This window comes from Chlorocebus sabaeus, chromosome 21, assembly GCF_047675955.1.
Source record: "Chlorocebus sabaeus isolate Y175 chromosome 21, mChlSab1.0.hap1, whole genome shotgun sequence".
In the NCBI taxonomy this organism is placed as follows: domain Eukaryota; kingdom Metazoa; phylum Chordata; class Mammalia; order Primates; family Cercopithecidae; genus Chlorocebus; species Chlorocebus sabaeus.
In genome coordinates this window covers 3,075,229-3,091,336 of record NC_132924.1, presented here as the reverse complement: position 1 = coordinate 3,091,336, position 16,108 = coordinate 3,075,229, and the positions used below count along the sequence as shown (strand labels likewise).

At 41.7% G+C, this 16,108-nt stretch overlaps 1 protein-coding gene across 1 annotated transcript in view; it reads left to right on the top strand.

Annotated features, from left to right (window-relative positions):
• Nucleotides 1-341: 341 nt before the first annotated feature.
• The window catches only part of ZNF107 (zinc finger protein 107), a 53,574-nt gene continuing 37,807 nt past the window's right edge, over nt 342-16,108 (top strand). The window contains exon 1 of the mRNA XM_037995315.2: nt 342-666. Coding sequence (XP_037851243.1) covers nt 664-666 — 3 coding nt within the window. The 5' untranslated portion in view covers nt 342-663. The remainder of the gene's footprint in view (nt 667-16,108) is intronic.

The window sequence follows — 16,108 nt, the reverse complement described above, 5'->3', positions numbered from 1 at the left end:
TTTTTGATATAGTGGGTTAATTAAATGGTTAGAATGAATTCCACCTGTTTCTTCTTCCTTCTTAAAGTTTGACTGCTAGAAAATTCAGAATACACATGTGGCTCACGTTTTATTTCAGAGGATTGCCTCCTTTTTAAACTCTCAATTGGCCTGCTCAAAGGACCAGAATTCAGAAAGGACATAAAATCTGGAATTTTAAAATAATTGTTACATTATTTTCATGTGTGAATAGCCACATAATACATTATTCATAAATGCATATGACTTTATACGCAGATTAAATGCAAATGCCTTCTGGGGTGGACCTGGCTCAACTCAGGGAGGAAGCCCTGCCTGAAAAGGCTGCAGCTTAGGTTTCACTTTATCTTCTTCCAGCCCAGCATCTGAGCGTATCTTCTGTCACTCCTGAGGGAGCGGAGCAGCAAACGTTATCCAATCAGCATCGCTGGGCTGGGAACCGTCCAATCAGGCACGCAACTGGAGTGGACAGGACGGCTTCCGGGATTTGGCGGGGCCTTTGTCTCTGGCTGCAGCCGGAGGTCCTGGTTTTCTCTTCACTGCTCAGTGTCCTCTGCTCGTAGAGGCCCAGCCTCAGTGTCCTTGTGACCTGCAGATATTGGGAGATCCACAGCTAAGACGCCGGGACCCCCTGGAAACCCAGAGATGGTGAGAGTGCTGGATCCGACATCCCGAGAGAGGGGGAGGGGCTGGTTGGAACCGGTCGGAAGTGGCTGTGGCTGGACTCGGGCCTCCAAAATCCGCGGCCCCGAGTTCTTGGCGCAGCTTGGCCCTCAGTCTCCCGCGGCCCGGGGTTCTCTTTGGCGCAGCTCGGTCCTTAGTCCCTTTCAGCCGTAAGATGGCGGCTGGGCTGACAGCCGGGGCCTTGGGCGTTCTGTTTTCTCCCTGCGCAGTGACTGTGCCCTGGCCTGGAGCCCTCTCTGGGCAGCTCAGCACCCGCAGCGCCGCATCTCTACCCGATTGTGCAGGGATGCCGGGAGGGTCATCAGGAGAGAATCCTGACTCGGAATGCGGGGTTCATGAATGTTTAAAAGCTTTAGTCTGTGGGGTTCCTAGTCCATCTTTTTTCTCTTAAAAATCTGTGGAAGTCACCGCAAAAATATTGAAGAATTTAATCAAAGAGTAATTCAAGAATTGTGGAACACCCAGCTGTGGTTTGTAGTTTGTTTTCCATGGGAGGGACTTAAGAAAATACTCCTATAAGGTGCATGATAAAGGAAAGCAAATTCAATAATTGGTTAGGGAGAGTTATGTAGTTTCTTAGTTTTAGATCAAGGTGGAAATTTTCTGGTCACGTAATCAGAGCTTAATTGGCAGTTTATGGTTGATTAAGCCTAAATTTTGTTTTCCCCAATGTAGTAATTTACAAAAAAATGCATTTGAGTTAGACTTTTTTAAAAGTAAAAACCCTGGGACTAGAGCCACCTCAGTCTAATTGTCTGCCATTTAATTATTTTCACACTCCACAGGGGACAGATTTTCCCCTGTAACTTTCACATGTGTCTCAAGCAGGGTCTCAAGACTACTCCCTATTCCCCATTCTTTTAGTCTAACTGACTTGCAGTGAAATGCTAAATTTCCAGTTTCTTCTGACATTCCCAAATGCCAACTTCCACTCCCTAATTCACATTATCAACTATTTGTCCTTTAGTGTACATTTTAGATACTGTATTTTAATTAATCATTGTTGACAAATTATTGGGTGACACTTTAAAAAAATTGTTTGCTGTTTGAAAATATTTCCAATGAGAAGAAAACAAAAAATAATCCCCTGACACTGTATTGTAAAAAAAAGTCTGTGCCTATTTTCCTTTTGTCTTCCCTAGGCACAGAGATCTTTTTTTTTTTTTTTTTTTTTTTGAGACGGAGTCTTGCTCTGTCGCCCGGGCTGGAGTGCAGTGGCCGGATCTCAGCTTACTGCAAGCTCCGCCTCCCGGGTTTACGCCATTCTCCTGCCTCAGCCTCCCGAGTAGCGGGGACTACAGGCGCCCGCCACTTCGCCCGGCTAGTTTTTTGTGTTTTTAGTAGAGACGGGGTTTCACCGTGTTAGCCAGGATGGTCTCGATCTCCTGACCTCGTGATCCGCCCATCTCGGCCTCCCAAAGTGCTGGGATTACAGGCTTGAGCCACCGCGCCCGGCCCAGAGATCTTATCAGAATGTTTTTGGGTCAGGGGTTCCCTTTGGAAACTTTATGGGGTGATGTGTCCTCAGCCACCTTGCAGTTTTCTCCTGGTCCTGGATTTCAGTACTGTGGATAAATCAAGATATCTACTGTGGCTGTGTATGCTAGAATCTCTGGTAAATTTCAGCTCCTGGCCTGGAATGGAACTCTGGGTGTCTGGGAATGGAAGACATAGGACAATCTGAGGTTGGAGTGTAGCCTCTCAAGGGAGCAGGTGGATGCCCCGGGGCTGAGAGGAATCTCCTTCCTTTGGAAAGCTAACTCTTTGAGGCATTAAGATTGTGTTGGCTCAACCCAGCTTCCATTTCTGAGGCATATTGCTGGTCAGCCAATCAGATGCTGGTATTGAGAGGAAAACACAGAAATAATTTCTGCCCCCTGGATTCTCTAAGATTTGTGAAAGAAAAAATGGTATCCCAGAAGACAAAAAAAAAAAAAATTCAAACTTGACTCTAGTGAGATGGTACAAGAACTTGCAAAGTGAAATGCATAGGGTGGTCACTGAGCACTTAAGTGAGCAGGATGGGGTGGGAGAATCTCTCTAGTGATTGGGTGGCCTGACTTGACACATAAGTCAGACACATCTGTTTTTTAATCAGCACCGCCACTCCCTGGGTTTGTCACCTTGAAAAGATTTGTTCACTTATTTTGATTTCAGTTTATAACTGTAACTTGCATTTTATTAGTAGGATTTAAAAGGTAAGAAAATATTTACAAAGAGCATAAAAGAGGTGAGTTTCAGAAAAAAAAATATCTAATCATATATTCCATTTATTAAGAATTCTAATTTACCTTTTCTTTCCCAGACTTAGTTTAGGAATTTTCTCAGGTATGTTTTTTATGCCTGTGTGATGTCCAACAGTATTCCAAGGCTTAGTTTTTAGAGTGCTACCAGGGAAACAAAAAGGAAAAAAACCTCTCTTCCATTTTGGCTGTAGAAAATGAATACATTTTTACAAGAAAATGTGGTAGATAATTGATGAATTACATAGATTTATGAAAACAGCAGTTCCTCTTTTTGCAGGGTACGTTTGTTACAGTGAATACCTCTGTGCTATAGCCTGTCATCTTGGTTTGTAAGGATAGTGCTACATTTTTACTTTATTTTATTTTTGAGACAGAGTCTTGCTCTGTCGCCCAGGCTGAAAGGCAGTGGTGCGATCTCGGCTCACTGCAACTTCTACCTTCCCGGCTCAAGCAATTCTCCTACCTCAGCCTCCCAAGTAGCTGGGATTACCGGCATGTGCCACCATGCCCGGGTAATTTTTGTAGTTTTATTAGACACAGGGTTTCACCATATTGGGCAGGTTGGCCTTGAACTCCTGACATCAAGTGATCTGCCCGTGTTGGTCTCCCAAAGTGTTGGGATTACAGGCATGAGCCACTGCACCCAGCCGGTTAATGCTAAATTTTATAAGATGAAAGTTGGTACCTCCTAGAAGTGTTCTCATATGACCAATTGATTACTACATGATTTTAAATGAAAATCATAAAATAATACATTTATCATCTGAAAGGAATAAATACTTTTGCATTTCTTGTTGAGGTATGAAATGTAAGCACCTTAAAATTTCCTTCCTTTGGCTGGGCGCGGTGGCTCACGCCTGTAATCCCAGCACTTTGGGAGGCCGAGACGGGTGGATCACCAGGTCAGGAGATCGAGACCATCCTGGCTAACAAGGCGAAAACCCATCTCTACTAAAAATACAAAAAAAAATTAGCCGGGCGTGGTTGGCGGGCGCCTATGGTCCCAGCTACATGGGAGGCTGAGGCAGCAGAATGGCCTGAACCCGGGAGGCAGAGCTTGCAGTGAGCTGAGATCCGGCCACTGCACTCTAGCCTGGGCGACACAGCGAGACTCTGTCTCAAAAAAAAAAAAAAAAAAAAAAATTTCCTTCCCTTGGCTGGGTGCAGTGGCTCATGCCTGTAATCCCAGCACTTTGAGAAACCGAAGTGGGCAGATCACCTGAGGTCAGGAGTTCAAGACCAGACTGGCCAACATGGTGAAGCCCTGTCTCTACTGAAAAATTAGTCAGTCATGGGTGAAGGGCACCTGTAGTCTTAGCTACTCGTTAGCCTGGGGCAGGAGAATCGTTTGAACCTGGGAGGCAGAGGTTGCAGTGAGCCAAGAGTGTACCACTGCACTCCAGGCTGGGCAACAGAGCAAGACTCTGTCTCAAAATAATAATAATAATAAATTCCTTCCCATGTATAAATACTGTGCATAATTTTGCTGAATTTTTAAAGCTGTTTCAAAACCCAAGTGAATAACCTTGACATGGAAATTAAAGCTTGTGCCCAGTGATTCCAAGCTAAGGCTAATACTGAGCCTGCAAAGGGAAGGGAGGTTATTAAAAGCCCAGTTAGTTCTTTCTTGGAAGCCTCCCCTGCTCACCCCAGCCATGGAAGAAGCCTTTATTCTGAGAGAAGCTACAGAGCCCTGGACATCGGGGGACCCACAGGCAGATGCAGTTAACATTAAGATGGAAGAGGAATGGGAGAGTCTTACTAAAGATGAAGTTGTTATCGTTTTGAGGCAGTATTTTACTTTTTTTTTTTACTTTGTAAAAACAGAATGAAGTTTCTCTAAAAAAAATTTGAATTTTAAAGGAGTATTGCAACAGAAGGAAGTACCAACTATAAGATCTTTAAGAATTGCAGAGTTTATGCAGACGAAGACTTTTTTTCTTAGGGAGGAGCAAAGAAGTTTAGAAAGAAGATCACAGGGGAATGGCAAATGAAAAGTGAAAAAATCATATACTAGATTAGAAAATGTTTTATCCTGAAGTCATCAAGTTTTTAGGAGGGACAAAAAATGGGGTTGTATGTTGGCTCAGACTGAGGGTAGCTCAAAGTTCAGGAGCCTGTGGAAAGGAGATAAACTTAAGTGAAGTTTGATTAAGAAGAATTTTATTTTGACCACTGAAGAAAAATTCAGCTAATTTTTTAATATGAAAAAGAACAAAATATGCAGAGTGAGTGTTTGGTTATTAAATAGTTAAGAAAAAGAGCACCATCGAAGTCATAATGGGAAGGGTGTTTCTTTTCATAAACTGTTCCTGGAGAACACAAAGGATGGGGAATTTTATTAATCACAGCTATTTACCAGGATTATCTATGTGCTTCATCTTTCTCCACCTCTTTTCTTTGTCCTGTACATTTTTTCCATTTAAATTTTCCTGGGTTGTATCTTGTATAATAAACTGGTCAACATAACTACAGTGTTTGCTGAGTTCTGTGAGTAGCTCTATCAAATTATTGAACTGGAGGGAGTTTATGGGAGTTCTAAATTTTCAAACAGTAGTTTTAGAAGCACAGATTGGCCCATATGGTGTTTGGCATCTGCAGTGAGGACAGTGTTGTGGGACTGAGCCCTGAATCAGGGTCTGCTGACTCTGGGGTCGGAATTCAAATGTTAAACAATGTGTTAGTTTTGGAGAATTGCTTGATATTAAGCAAACTTTACAGATTTGGTGCCAGAAGAAAGATATCAAACAGGCCTGGCCTGGAGTGGAACTCCGGGTGTCTGGGAATGGGATGCTCTACTTTCCTGTACACAGACTGTCACACTGCCCATTGTCCTGTGATTCCAGGTCTCCTGCCATGGTGAGAGAGGACTGAAAACTTAGAGGAAAGGCGCTCTGATTATAGACCCACTTTTCTTGCAGCTGCCATCCCAGAATTTCCACCCACTCACAAACATACCCACTAGACATTGATGTGTCCACCCCCCTCTCAGGACTAGGCACTGCCCTCAGGTATTTCACTACAGCATTTTTTTGTTCTAGTGTTTTTTGCCAAAAACCCACAAAAGTGTCTACAAGTGTGGCATATTGCTATTCCCAGACACTGAATCTGCAGAGCAAACTGCTCTCTCTACTAACCAAGGGTTCTGGACCACCTGTTCATAATCTCATCTGCTTGCATGGACACAGATAAATCAGAGGACAGCTCCATCTGGGCCACTGTCTGTAGCACAAACCAGTCCTCTCACCTACATTGCATTCTGTCACACCCATGGATTTTTTTCCTTTTAACTTTTATTTCTGTTTTGGGGTACACATGCAGGTTTGTTATATAGGTAAAATTGTGTCATGGGGGTTTGGTGTGCAGATTGTTTTATCGCTGAAATACTAAGCATAGCACCAAACAAGTATTTTTTTGACCCTTTTTGTTCTTTCACCTTCCACCCTCAACTAGGCCTCTGTTGTGCCCCTCTTTGTGTCCGTATGTTCTTATTATTTAGCTCTTATACATGAGAAAATATATTTGGTTTTCTGTTTCTGCATTAGTTTTCTAAGGCTAATGGTCTCCAGCTCCATCCATGTTGCTGCAAAGGACATGCTCTTGTTCTTTTTTATCGCCACATGGTATTCCATGATGTTGATGTATCATATTTTGTTTGTATTAAATATTTTGTTGTATTTTATTTTTATTGTAATTATTTTTGGAGACAGGGTCTCATCCTGTCGCACAGGCTGAAGTGCAGTGGTGTGATCTTGGTTCTCTGCAGCCTCAGCCTCCCTGGCTCAAGCAGTCCTACCTCAGCCCCCAAGTGTGTACTGACAGGTGTGTACCGTTATGCCCGGCTAATTTTTCTTTTTGTATTTTTTGTAAAGACGTGGTTCTTTCACATTGCTCAGTCTGGTTTTGAACTTTTGAGTTCCGGAAATCCACATGCCTCAGCTTATGAAAGTGCTGTGGTTACAGGTGTGAGTCACCGTGCCCTACCATACCATATTTTCTTTATCCAGTCTACCATTAATAGGTATTTAGGTTGATTCCATGTCTTTGCTATGTGAATAGTGCTGCAGTGAACATGCATGTGCACGTGTCTCTATGACAGAATAATTTATATTTCTTTGGGTATAAACCCAATTATGAGGTATCTGGGTCAAATGATAATTCTGTTTCTAGTTCTGTGAGGAATCACCACACTGCTTTTCACAATGGTTGAACTAATTTATGCTCCCACAGGTAGTGTATAAGCATTCCCTTTTCTCTTCAACCTTGCCAGCATCTCTTATTAACAACAGCCATTCTGACTGGTGTGAGATGGTATCTCATTGTAGTTTTTCTCTGCATTTTTCTAATGATTAGTGATGAGTATTTATTTATTTATTTATTTATTTATTTTTTGAGACGGAGTCTCGCTCTGTCGCCCAGGCTGGAGTGCAGTGGCCGGATCTCAGCTCACTGCAAGCTCCGCCTCCCGGGTTTACGCCATTCTCCTGCCTCAGCCTCCCAAGTAGCTGGGACTACAGGTGCCCGCCACCTTGCCCGGCTAGTTTTTTGTATTTTTTAGTAGAGACGGGATTTCACCGGGTTAGCCAGGATGGTCTCGATCTCCTGACCTCGTAATCCACCCGTCTTGGCCTCCCAAAGTGCTGGGATTACAGGCTTGAGCCACCGCGCCCGGCACAGTGATGAGTATTTATTTATTTATTTGAGACAGAGTCTCACTTTGTCACCCAGGCTGGAGTGCAGTGGCATGATCTCGGCTCACTGCAACCTCTCCTGCCTGAGTTCAAGCGATTCTCCTGCCTCAGCCTCCTGAGTAGCTTGGATTACAGGTGCCTGCCACCGTGCCTGGCTAATTTTTGTATTTTTAGGAGAGACAGGGTTTCACCATCTTAGTCAGGCTGGTCTCGAACTCCTGACCTCGTGATCTACCCGCCTTGGCCTCCCAAAGTGCTGGGATTACAGGCATGAGCCACCACGCCTGACCGAGCATTTTTTAAATTTGCTTTTTAGCCACATGTATGTCTTCTTTTGAAAAGTGTCTGTTCATATTTTTTTGCCTACTTTTTAATAAGGTTGTGTTTTTCTTATAAATTTCTTTAAATTTCTTATAGATACTGGATATTAGACCTTTGTCAGAAGCATAGTTTGCAAATATTTTATTTTATTCTGTAGGTTGTCTGTTGATAGTTTCCACTGCTGTGAAATAGCTAGTTTAATTAGGTCCTATTTGTCAATTTTAGCTTTTGTTGCAATTGCTTTTGGCATCTTCATCATGAAATCTCTGTCAGTTTGTATGTTAGAATGGTATTTCCTAGGTTATCTTTCAGGGTATTTTATAATTTTAAGCTTTACATTTAAATCTGTAACTCATCTTGAGTTGATTTTTATATATGGTGTAGGAAGGGTATCCACTTTCAATGTTCTATATAGTGTTAGCTAGTTATTCTAGCATCATTTATTAAATACGGAATTGTTCCCGCATTCCTCTTGTCAGCTTTGTCAAAAGACCGAATGGCTGTAGGTGTGTGGCATTATTTCTGGGCTCTATTCTGTTGCCCTGGTCTATTGGTCTGGTTTTTGTTGTTGTTGTTGTTGTTGTCTTCTTCTTTTTTTTTTTTTTTTTACCAGTACCATGCTTCTTTGGTTACTGTAGCCCTGAAGTATAGTTTGAATTCAGGTAATGCAATGCCTCCAGCTTTGTTCTTTTTGCTTAGAATTGCCTTGGCTATTCGAGCTCTTTGTTGTTCCATATAAATTTTAAAATCTTTTTTTTTTTTTTTTTAAAGTTCTGCTAAGAATGTTTTTGGTAGTTTGATGGGAGTAATATTAGATCTGTACATTTCTTTGGGCAGTATGGCCATTTTAATAATTTTGATCTTTTCTATCCATGAGCATAAAATGACTTTCCATTTATTTGTGTCATATCTAACTTCTTTAAGCAGTGTTTTTGATTGTTATTGTAGAGATCTTTCACCTCTCTGGTTAGCTGTATTCCTAAATATTTTATTCTTTTGTAGCAATTGTGAATGAGATTGTGTTTTTGATTTGGTTTTCGGCTTGGATGTTGTTGATGTAGAGGGATGCTACTTATTTTTGTGCATTTATTTTGTATTCTGAAATTTTGCTTCAGTTACTTTTCAGTTTATGGAGCTTTTCTGTGGGGACTATAGGCTTTTCTTAATGTGTTGTCTGCAAACAGGGATAGTTTGACTTGTTTGGTTCCTATTTGGATGCCTTTTATTTTTGTCTTTTGCCTCATTGCTCTAGTGAGGACTACCAGTTCTATGTTGAATAGGAGTGGTGAGAGAAAGCATCCTTGTCTTGTGCCAGTTTTCATGGAGAAATGCTTCTAGCTTTGTCCATCCCGTATGTTGGTTGTGGGTTCCTCACAGATAACTCATTATTTTGAAGTATGTACCTTCAATGCCTACTTTGTTGAGGGCCTTTAATTATTTTAATGCGAAGGATGTTAAATTTTATTGAAAGCTTCTTCTGCATCTATTGAGATAATGTTGTGGTTTTTGTCTGTATTTCTGTTTATGTGATGAATCACATTTATTGATTTGTGTATGTTGAACTAACCTCATATGCCAGGGATAAAGTCTACTTGATCATAGTGGATTAGCTTTTATGATTAGCTGGATTCAATTTCCCGGTATTTTGCTGATGACTTTTGCATAAATGGTCATCAAGGATATTGACCTGAAATTTTCTTTTTTGGTTATGTCTCTGTCAGGTTTTGGTATCATATGATACTATTCTTATATAGTGGGATGGGAAGAGTGCCTTCTCAATTTTTTGGAATAGTTTTAGGAGAAATGGTACCAGCTCTTCTTTGTACATCTGGTAAAATTCAGCTGTAAATCTCTCTGGTCCCGGTCTTTTTTCGGTTGCTTGGCTATTTATTAGTAATTCAGTTTTGGAGCTTGTTATTGGTCTATTCAGGGATTCAATTTCTATGTTTGCTCAGTCTTGGGAGGATGTATTTGTTCAGGAATTGATCCATTTCTTTTAGATTTTCTAGTTTGTGTGCATAGAGGTGTTCATAGCAGACTTCAACAGTTATTTGTATTTTTGTGGGGTCAGTGGTAATGCCTCTTTTGTCATTTCTAATTGTCTTTATTTAGATCTTGTCTTCATGAATCTAACTAGTGGTTTATTTAACTCATTAATTTTTTCAAAGATTTAACTCCTAGGTTTCTTGATCTTTTGTATAGTTTTTCATGTCTAAATTTCCTTTGGTACAGATGTGATTTTGGTTATTTCTTGCCCTCTGCTAGTTTAGAAGTTGGTTTCCTCTTGCTGCTCTCATTCTTTTATTTATAATGTCAGTTTGTTAAATTGAGATCTTTTTAACTTTTTAATGTGAACATTTGGTGCTGTAAATTTCCCTCTTAACACTAGGTCAACTGTGTTGCAGTACTTTGTTCTCATTTGTTCCTAAGAACTTCTTGATTTCTCCCTTAATTTTATTATTTACCCAAAAGTCATTCAGGTGCAGGTGTTTGTTTGTTCTTTGAGACAGAGTCTCACTCTGTCACCCAGGCTGGAGTGCAGTGGCATGATCTCGACTCACTGCAACCTCTGCCTCCCAGGCTCAAATGATTCTCTGCCTCAGCCTCCCACCACCATGCCTGGCTAATTTTTTTGTTTTTAATAGAGGTGGGGTTTCACCATGTTGGTCAGGCTGGTCTCAAACTCCTGACCTCAAGTGATCTGCCTGCCTCTGCCTCCCAAAGTGCTGGATTACAGGCGTGAGCCACCATACCCAGCCCAGGTTTTTTAATGTGTATGTAATTGTATGGTTTCAAGTGGTTTTCTTTGTATTCCATTGTATTTTCATCAGGCTGTGATCTGAGTGTGTGGTTGGTATAATTATGGGATGTTTGGATTTGCTGAGAATTGTTTTATTCTGATTAAAAATTGGTCAGTTTTAGAGTATGTGCCATGTGGTGATGAGAAAAATGTATATTATGTTATTTGTAGATGAAGAATTCCGTAGATGTCTATTAGGACTATTTGGTCAAGTGTTGCATTTAGGTCCTGATATCTTTGTTAATTTTCTGCCTCAATGATTTATTAGTGTCTGTGGGGTGTTGCAGTCTCCCACTATTATTGTGTCAGAATCTAAGTCTCTCTATACATCTTTAAGAAATTGCTTTATTCATGTGCACATGTGAAAGCAAATTAAATCCTGGGACTCCAAACTCAGTAAGCCAAACAGAAAAGTTAATCTGAGAACTGGGTCACACAAACCTGCCTTTCCCTTTTGGTTCCTAAATAAGATGGCTACAAGATGAAAAGCTGCATACCTCCCCCGATATGTGTCCACAATAAAATTCCTAGTGAGCTGCAGATCTTTACCCCAAGGTGTTTCTGTTAAAATTTTATCGTAGAAATGTAAATTGATAGTTTATAGGTTCAGTCACTTCCCTTTCCATCAGACTCAAATGCCTATCTGTTCCTCTGCCCCATTTTGTCTGTGTTATCTTATGTAAAAATTCAGGTTCCCTGCATTTTTCTTCTGCCCTATTTGTCTATGTCATCTGATGTTTAAAAAAAAAAAAATGCAGATTCACTGAGCCAGACAAAGGCATGAATGACTGTATTTTTCTATCCTCTTCTTACATGAAAATTGTGTACTTACCAGTATCCCACCCTTTTCCCTTTAAACTTGAAGTCCTCAAAATCATCTTGGAAGAAAGACATAGACTTGTCTCCAGGGCACATATCCTTAACTTTGGCAAAAAAACCTCCTAAAACGATTGAGATTTCTCTTGTCATTTTTCTTGATTAACAAACCCATAGATTTTTTTTTTTTTTTTTTGAGATGGAGTTTCACTTTTGTTGCCCAGGCTGGAGTGCAGTGGCATGATTTTGGCTCACTGCAACCTCTGCCTGCCAGGTTCAAGCCATTCACCTGCCTCAGCCTCCCAAGTAGCTGGGATTACAGGCATGCATCACCATGCCTGGCAAATTTTTGTATTTTTACGGGGTTTTGCCGTATTGGTCAGTCTGGTCTCGAACTTGTGACCTTAGGTGATCCACCCACGTTGGCCTCCCAAAGTGCTGGTTTTACAGGCATGAGCAACCGCACCTCGCTGGATTTTTTATAACACCTTTCTCTGTCCGTTTTTTTTTTTCTTTTTTCTGTTAACATTCTTTCAGTTGCATACAGTGTGCAAAATTACGATGTCCAAGAGTTTAGCTGGGCACGGTGGCTCATGTCTGTAATCCCAAGCACTTTGGGAGGCTGAGGCAGGTGGATCATGAGGTCAGGAGATCGAGACCGTCCTGGCTAACACGGTGAAACCCCATCTCTACTAAAAATACAAGAAATTAGCTGGGTGTGGTGGCGGGCACCTGTAGTCCCAGCTGCTTGGGAGGCTGAGGCAGGAGAATGGTGTGAACCTGGAAGGAGGAGCTTGCAGTGAGCCGAGATCGCACCACCGCACTCCAGCCTGGGCGACAGAGCGAGACTCCGTCTCCAAAAAAACAAAAAAAATTGTCCAAGAATTCAAAAACATGTCCAGAGACCTGTCTGTCGTAGGAGAAAATTAAAAATAAGAGGCTTTATTCTCCTATGTGAAAATAACGGAGGATATTTTGCTAATCTCTTTTTTCTTAAAGGATTTAAATTATATGTAGATTTTTGTCTTTGTTATTTTGAAAGATACGTAAATTATGTTAATAGCTAAATAAATTTTTGGTTATTGTTCTTGATTTGGGATTGTCTCTAAGACCTCAGATTTATTGCTTTGTTTTTGCTTTGGCCAATTTTTTGTAAAATTTTTAATCTTTTAAAGTAGACACAGATTTGTTTAAATCAAAGCTCATTTTAAGAGCACACAAAAGTTGAGCACAAAGATAGTATTAAATTTGGCAATACAGAATGATGAAGACTAAAAAATGCTGAGTAAATTCCTTTGACAGAAAACAGATTATCCAAGGTAATTATCTATTATTTGCAGACTGAAATACTTCCATTGTAAAAGCGAGGTTCAGTGTATGAACTGAACAGTGGAGTATGTAGTTGTTGTTTGGTTTCTATTTATTACTTCAGAACAATTAGCCAAGTTAGGTGTAGCATTTGTAGACAAACTGCATTCATATCAATTAAACAGTATTTTCTACACTAGTATTTATTTTGAATGAATCCCTTAGTCATTTTAATATTGAATATTTATTTTGAATGACTATTTCAAAATAAATATTCAATATTTATTTATTTTAAATGAATTTATTTATTTTGAGTGAATCCCTTAGTCATTTTAATATTGTTATTCATACTTTTGAAATATAAAGTGTTTTAATTATGGTTACATACAATATTTTAAAATCCTATGTATAGTATGACTAGTACATTAAAATTATTTATGCTTGGATATTTTATCCAATATGAAAGAAAATTTACTACCAAATTATTACAGTGGATATTAGTATGATATGCTTACTAATTTATTCAGTAGAGATAATATTAGGGAAGCATGATTTTAGTATCTTTTGTTTCACTAAATTGGAATGCTGCTATTACAAGACAAATAAACAAGGGTGATGTGGCCACTCAAAAACCGTAATAGCTCTTCAGTTAGCCATGATGCAAGCTCAAATATATTCCACTATATTAACAAAGTCCTATTCCAATTGTTCATCAAAATGTTTTGGTGGAAATTGTCAGGCATATTCCAGTATAGATCTCCCATTCAATGGCTAGAAGATAAGAGAGCAGCAGAAATGAAAGAGGAACCTTACTTTGTGTTAAGGTGTAGTCTGGATTGAAGAGATGACCCAGGCAGGCTTTGTGTGAGCGGTTAGGCTGTTTATTCACTTGGGCGCGAGCTCACATAAAGCCTGCTTGGGTCGTCTCTTCAATCCAGACTGCGCTGTAACACACATTTGATGCCAAAACCTGGGATAGGGGAACTCCTTTGGGAGTCGTGTCCCCTAACCCCATCCCCCGACTTCTTGAAGAGACCCAGTTGCGACCTCGGTACCTTGGACTGGCTCTGTAAAAGCCCCGCCTCTGCCTTCGAATCGGTAAGAGACCTCCGTCCTTTCTCAAACTTTCCTTTTCTTAAAGAGAGAGCAGAGGACACTCGCTGTCTGTGTTTCCTAAATCTAACATTGGTCATGGATTATCTCCGGGAAGATAGTCTTCCCTAGGTGAGTGGTCAACCACAGGGACGTGCATCTTGGTCACTCATCCACTGCACAACTCAGGACTCCAGTTGGGGACACCTGCTGAAGGTCCTTGTGGTTGCTGTCCTCCTAATTTCTCTCTCTCTGTCTCTCTGTTTCTTTAGTCCTCCACTGTCCATCATGGGCAACCTTCCGCCCTCCATTCCTCCTCCTCCTCCTCCCTTGGCCTGTGTTCTTAAGAATCTAAAACCCCTGTGTCTTTCACCTGATCTGGAACCTAAACATCTCATTTTCTTCTGTAATATGACGTGACCCCAATATAAATTAGACAGTGGCTCTCAGTGGCTGGAAAACGGCACTTTCAATTTCTCTATTTTGCAGGACTTAGACAACTTTTGTCACAAAATGGGCAAATGGTTTGAGGTTCCATACATCCAGGGATGTTTTACACTTCTGTCCCTCCCCAGCCCTTGTTCCCAGTGTGATTCATCTCAAATTCTCCTTCTGTCCTTCCTGTCTGCTCCCCTACCACCCTCTGGTGACAGCGAGTCCTCCCTGTCCACAAACCCTTCCGATATTTCTCCTTCCTGCCCGTCCAACTCTGGTCCCAACCCTTCTCCAGACCCCAGTCCCCCTTCTACCCATACTGCGCCTCCCTATATCCCTTCTGTCCCCACTCTGCCCCATACCCAATCTGGCTTACAATTTGGTCCCACTTCTAATCCCCCTCCTCCCACCCCTCTCTTTCCCTTTTGAGAGGTGGCTGGAGCTGAAGGAATAGTCTGAGTTCATGTTTCTTTCTCCCTGTCTGACCTGTCTCAGGTCAGCCAGTGTTTAGGTTCTTTTCCATCAGACTCCACTAAATATATCTAGGAATTTCAATATTTAACTCAGTCTTATAACCTCACCTGGAGTGACTTAAATGTCATCCTCACTTCTACACTCACTCCCGAAGGGAGCAAGTTTGGGCCCTAGCTCAGTCCTATGCAGATGACCACTGGCGCCTTGAACTAGGTCTCCAGGAAGATGCCAGGGAGGTCCCCCGTGAAGAGCCCCAGTGGAACTATCAAACAGGATCTCCTGGTATGGCCAGGCGAGATTATATGATCACTTGCTTAGTAGAGGGACTCCAAAAAGCTGCATATAAGGCAGTCATTATGATAAGTTAAACCACTCAGGGCAAGGACGAAAATCCAGCCCAGTTTATGGCCTGTCTGACTGCCACTCTCAGACGGTATACAGCTTTAGACCCTGAAGGGCCAGAAGGCCAACTTATTCTTAATGTGCATTTTATTACCCAGTCAGCTCCCGATGTTAAAAAAAAACTTCAAAAATTAGAATCTGGTCCTCAAATCCCACAACAGGATTTAATTAACCTTGCCTTTAAGGTGTTCAGTAACAGGGAAGAGGCTATCCGGTGGCAGCGTATTTCTGAATTACAGATGCTTGCCTCCGCTGTTAGATGAACCCCAGCCACACCAATGGCCCGTAGGGATTTCAAGGCTTCCAGATCGCAGCGCCCAGCAGCCCCTCCAGGGCCATGCTTCAAGTGCCATAAAAATGACCACTGGGACAAGGAATGCCTGCAGCCTGGGATACCTCCTAAGTCATGCCCTGTTTGTGCTGGCCCTCACTGGAAGTCAGACTGTCCAACTCAAGCTGCCATCCCTAGAGCTCCTGGAGCTCAACCCCACAGCCCCCTGGCTGACTCCTTCCCTGATGTCATCGGCTTGGTGGCTGAGGAATGACACTGCCCGAACACCTCAAAGGCCCCCGGACCATCATGGACCTCAGGTAACTCTTAAGGTGGAGAGTAAGTCCGTTCCCTTTTTGATTGATATGGGGGCCACCCACTCCACCCTTCCCTCCTTTCAAGGACCTGTCTCCTTAGCCTCCATGACTGCTGTTGTGGGAATTGACGGCAAAGCCTCCAGACCTCTCCAGATTCCACTGGTGTGGTGTCAACTAGGTCAGCACTCCTTTTTGCACTCCTTCCTAGTCATCCCCACTTGTCCATTCCCTCT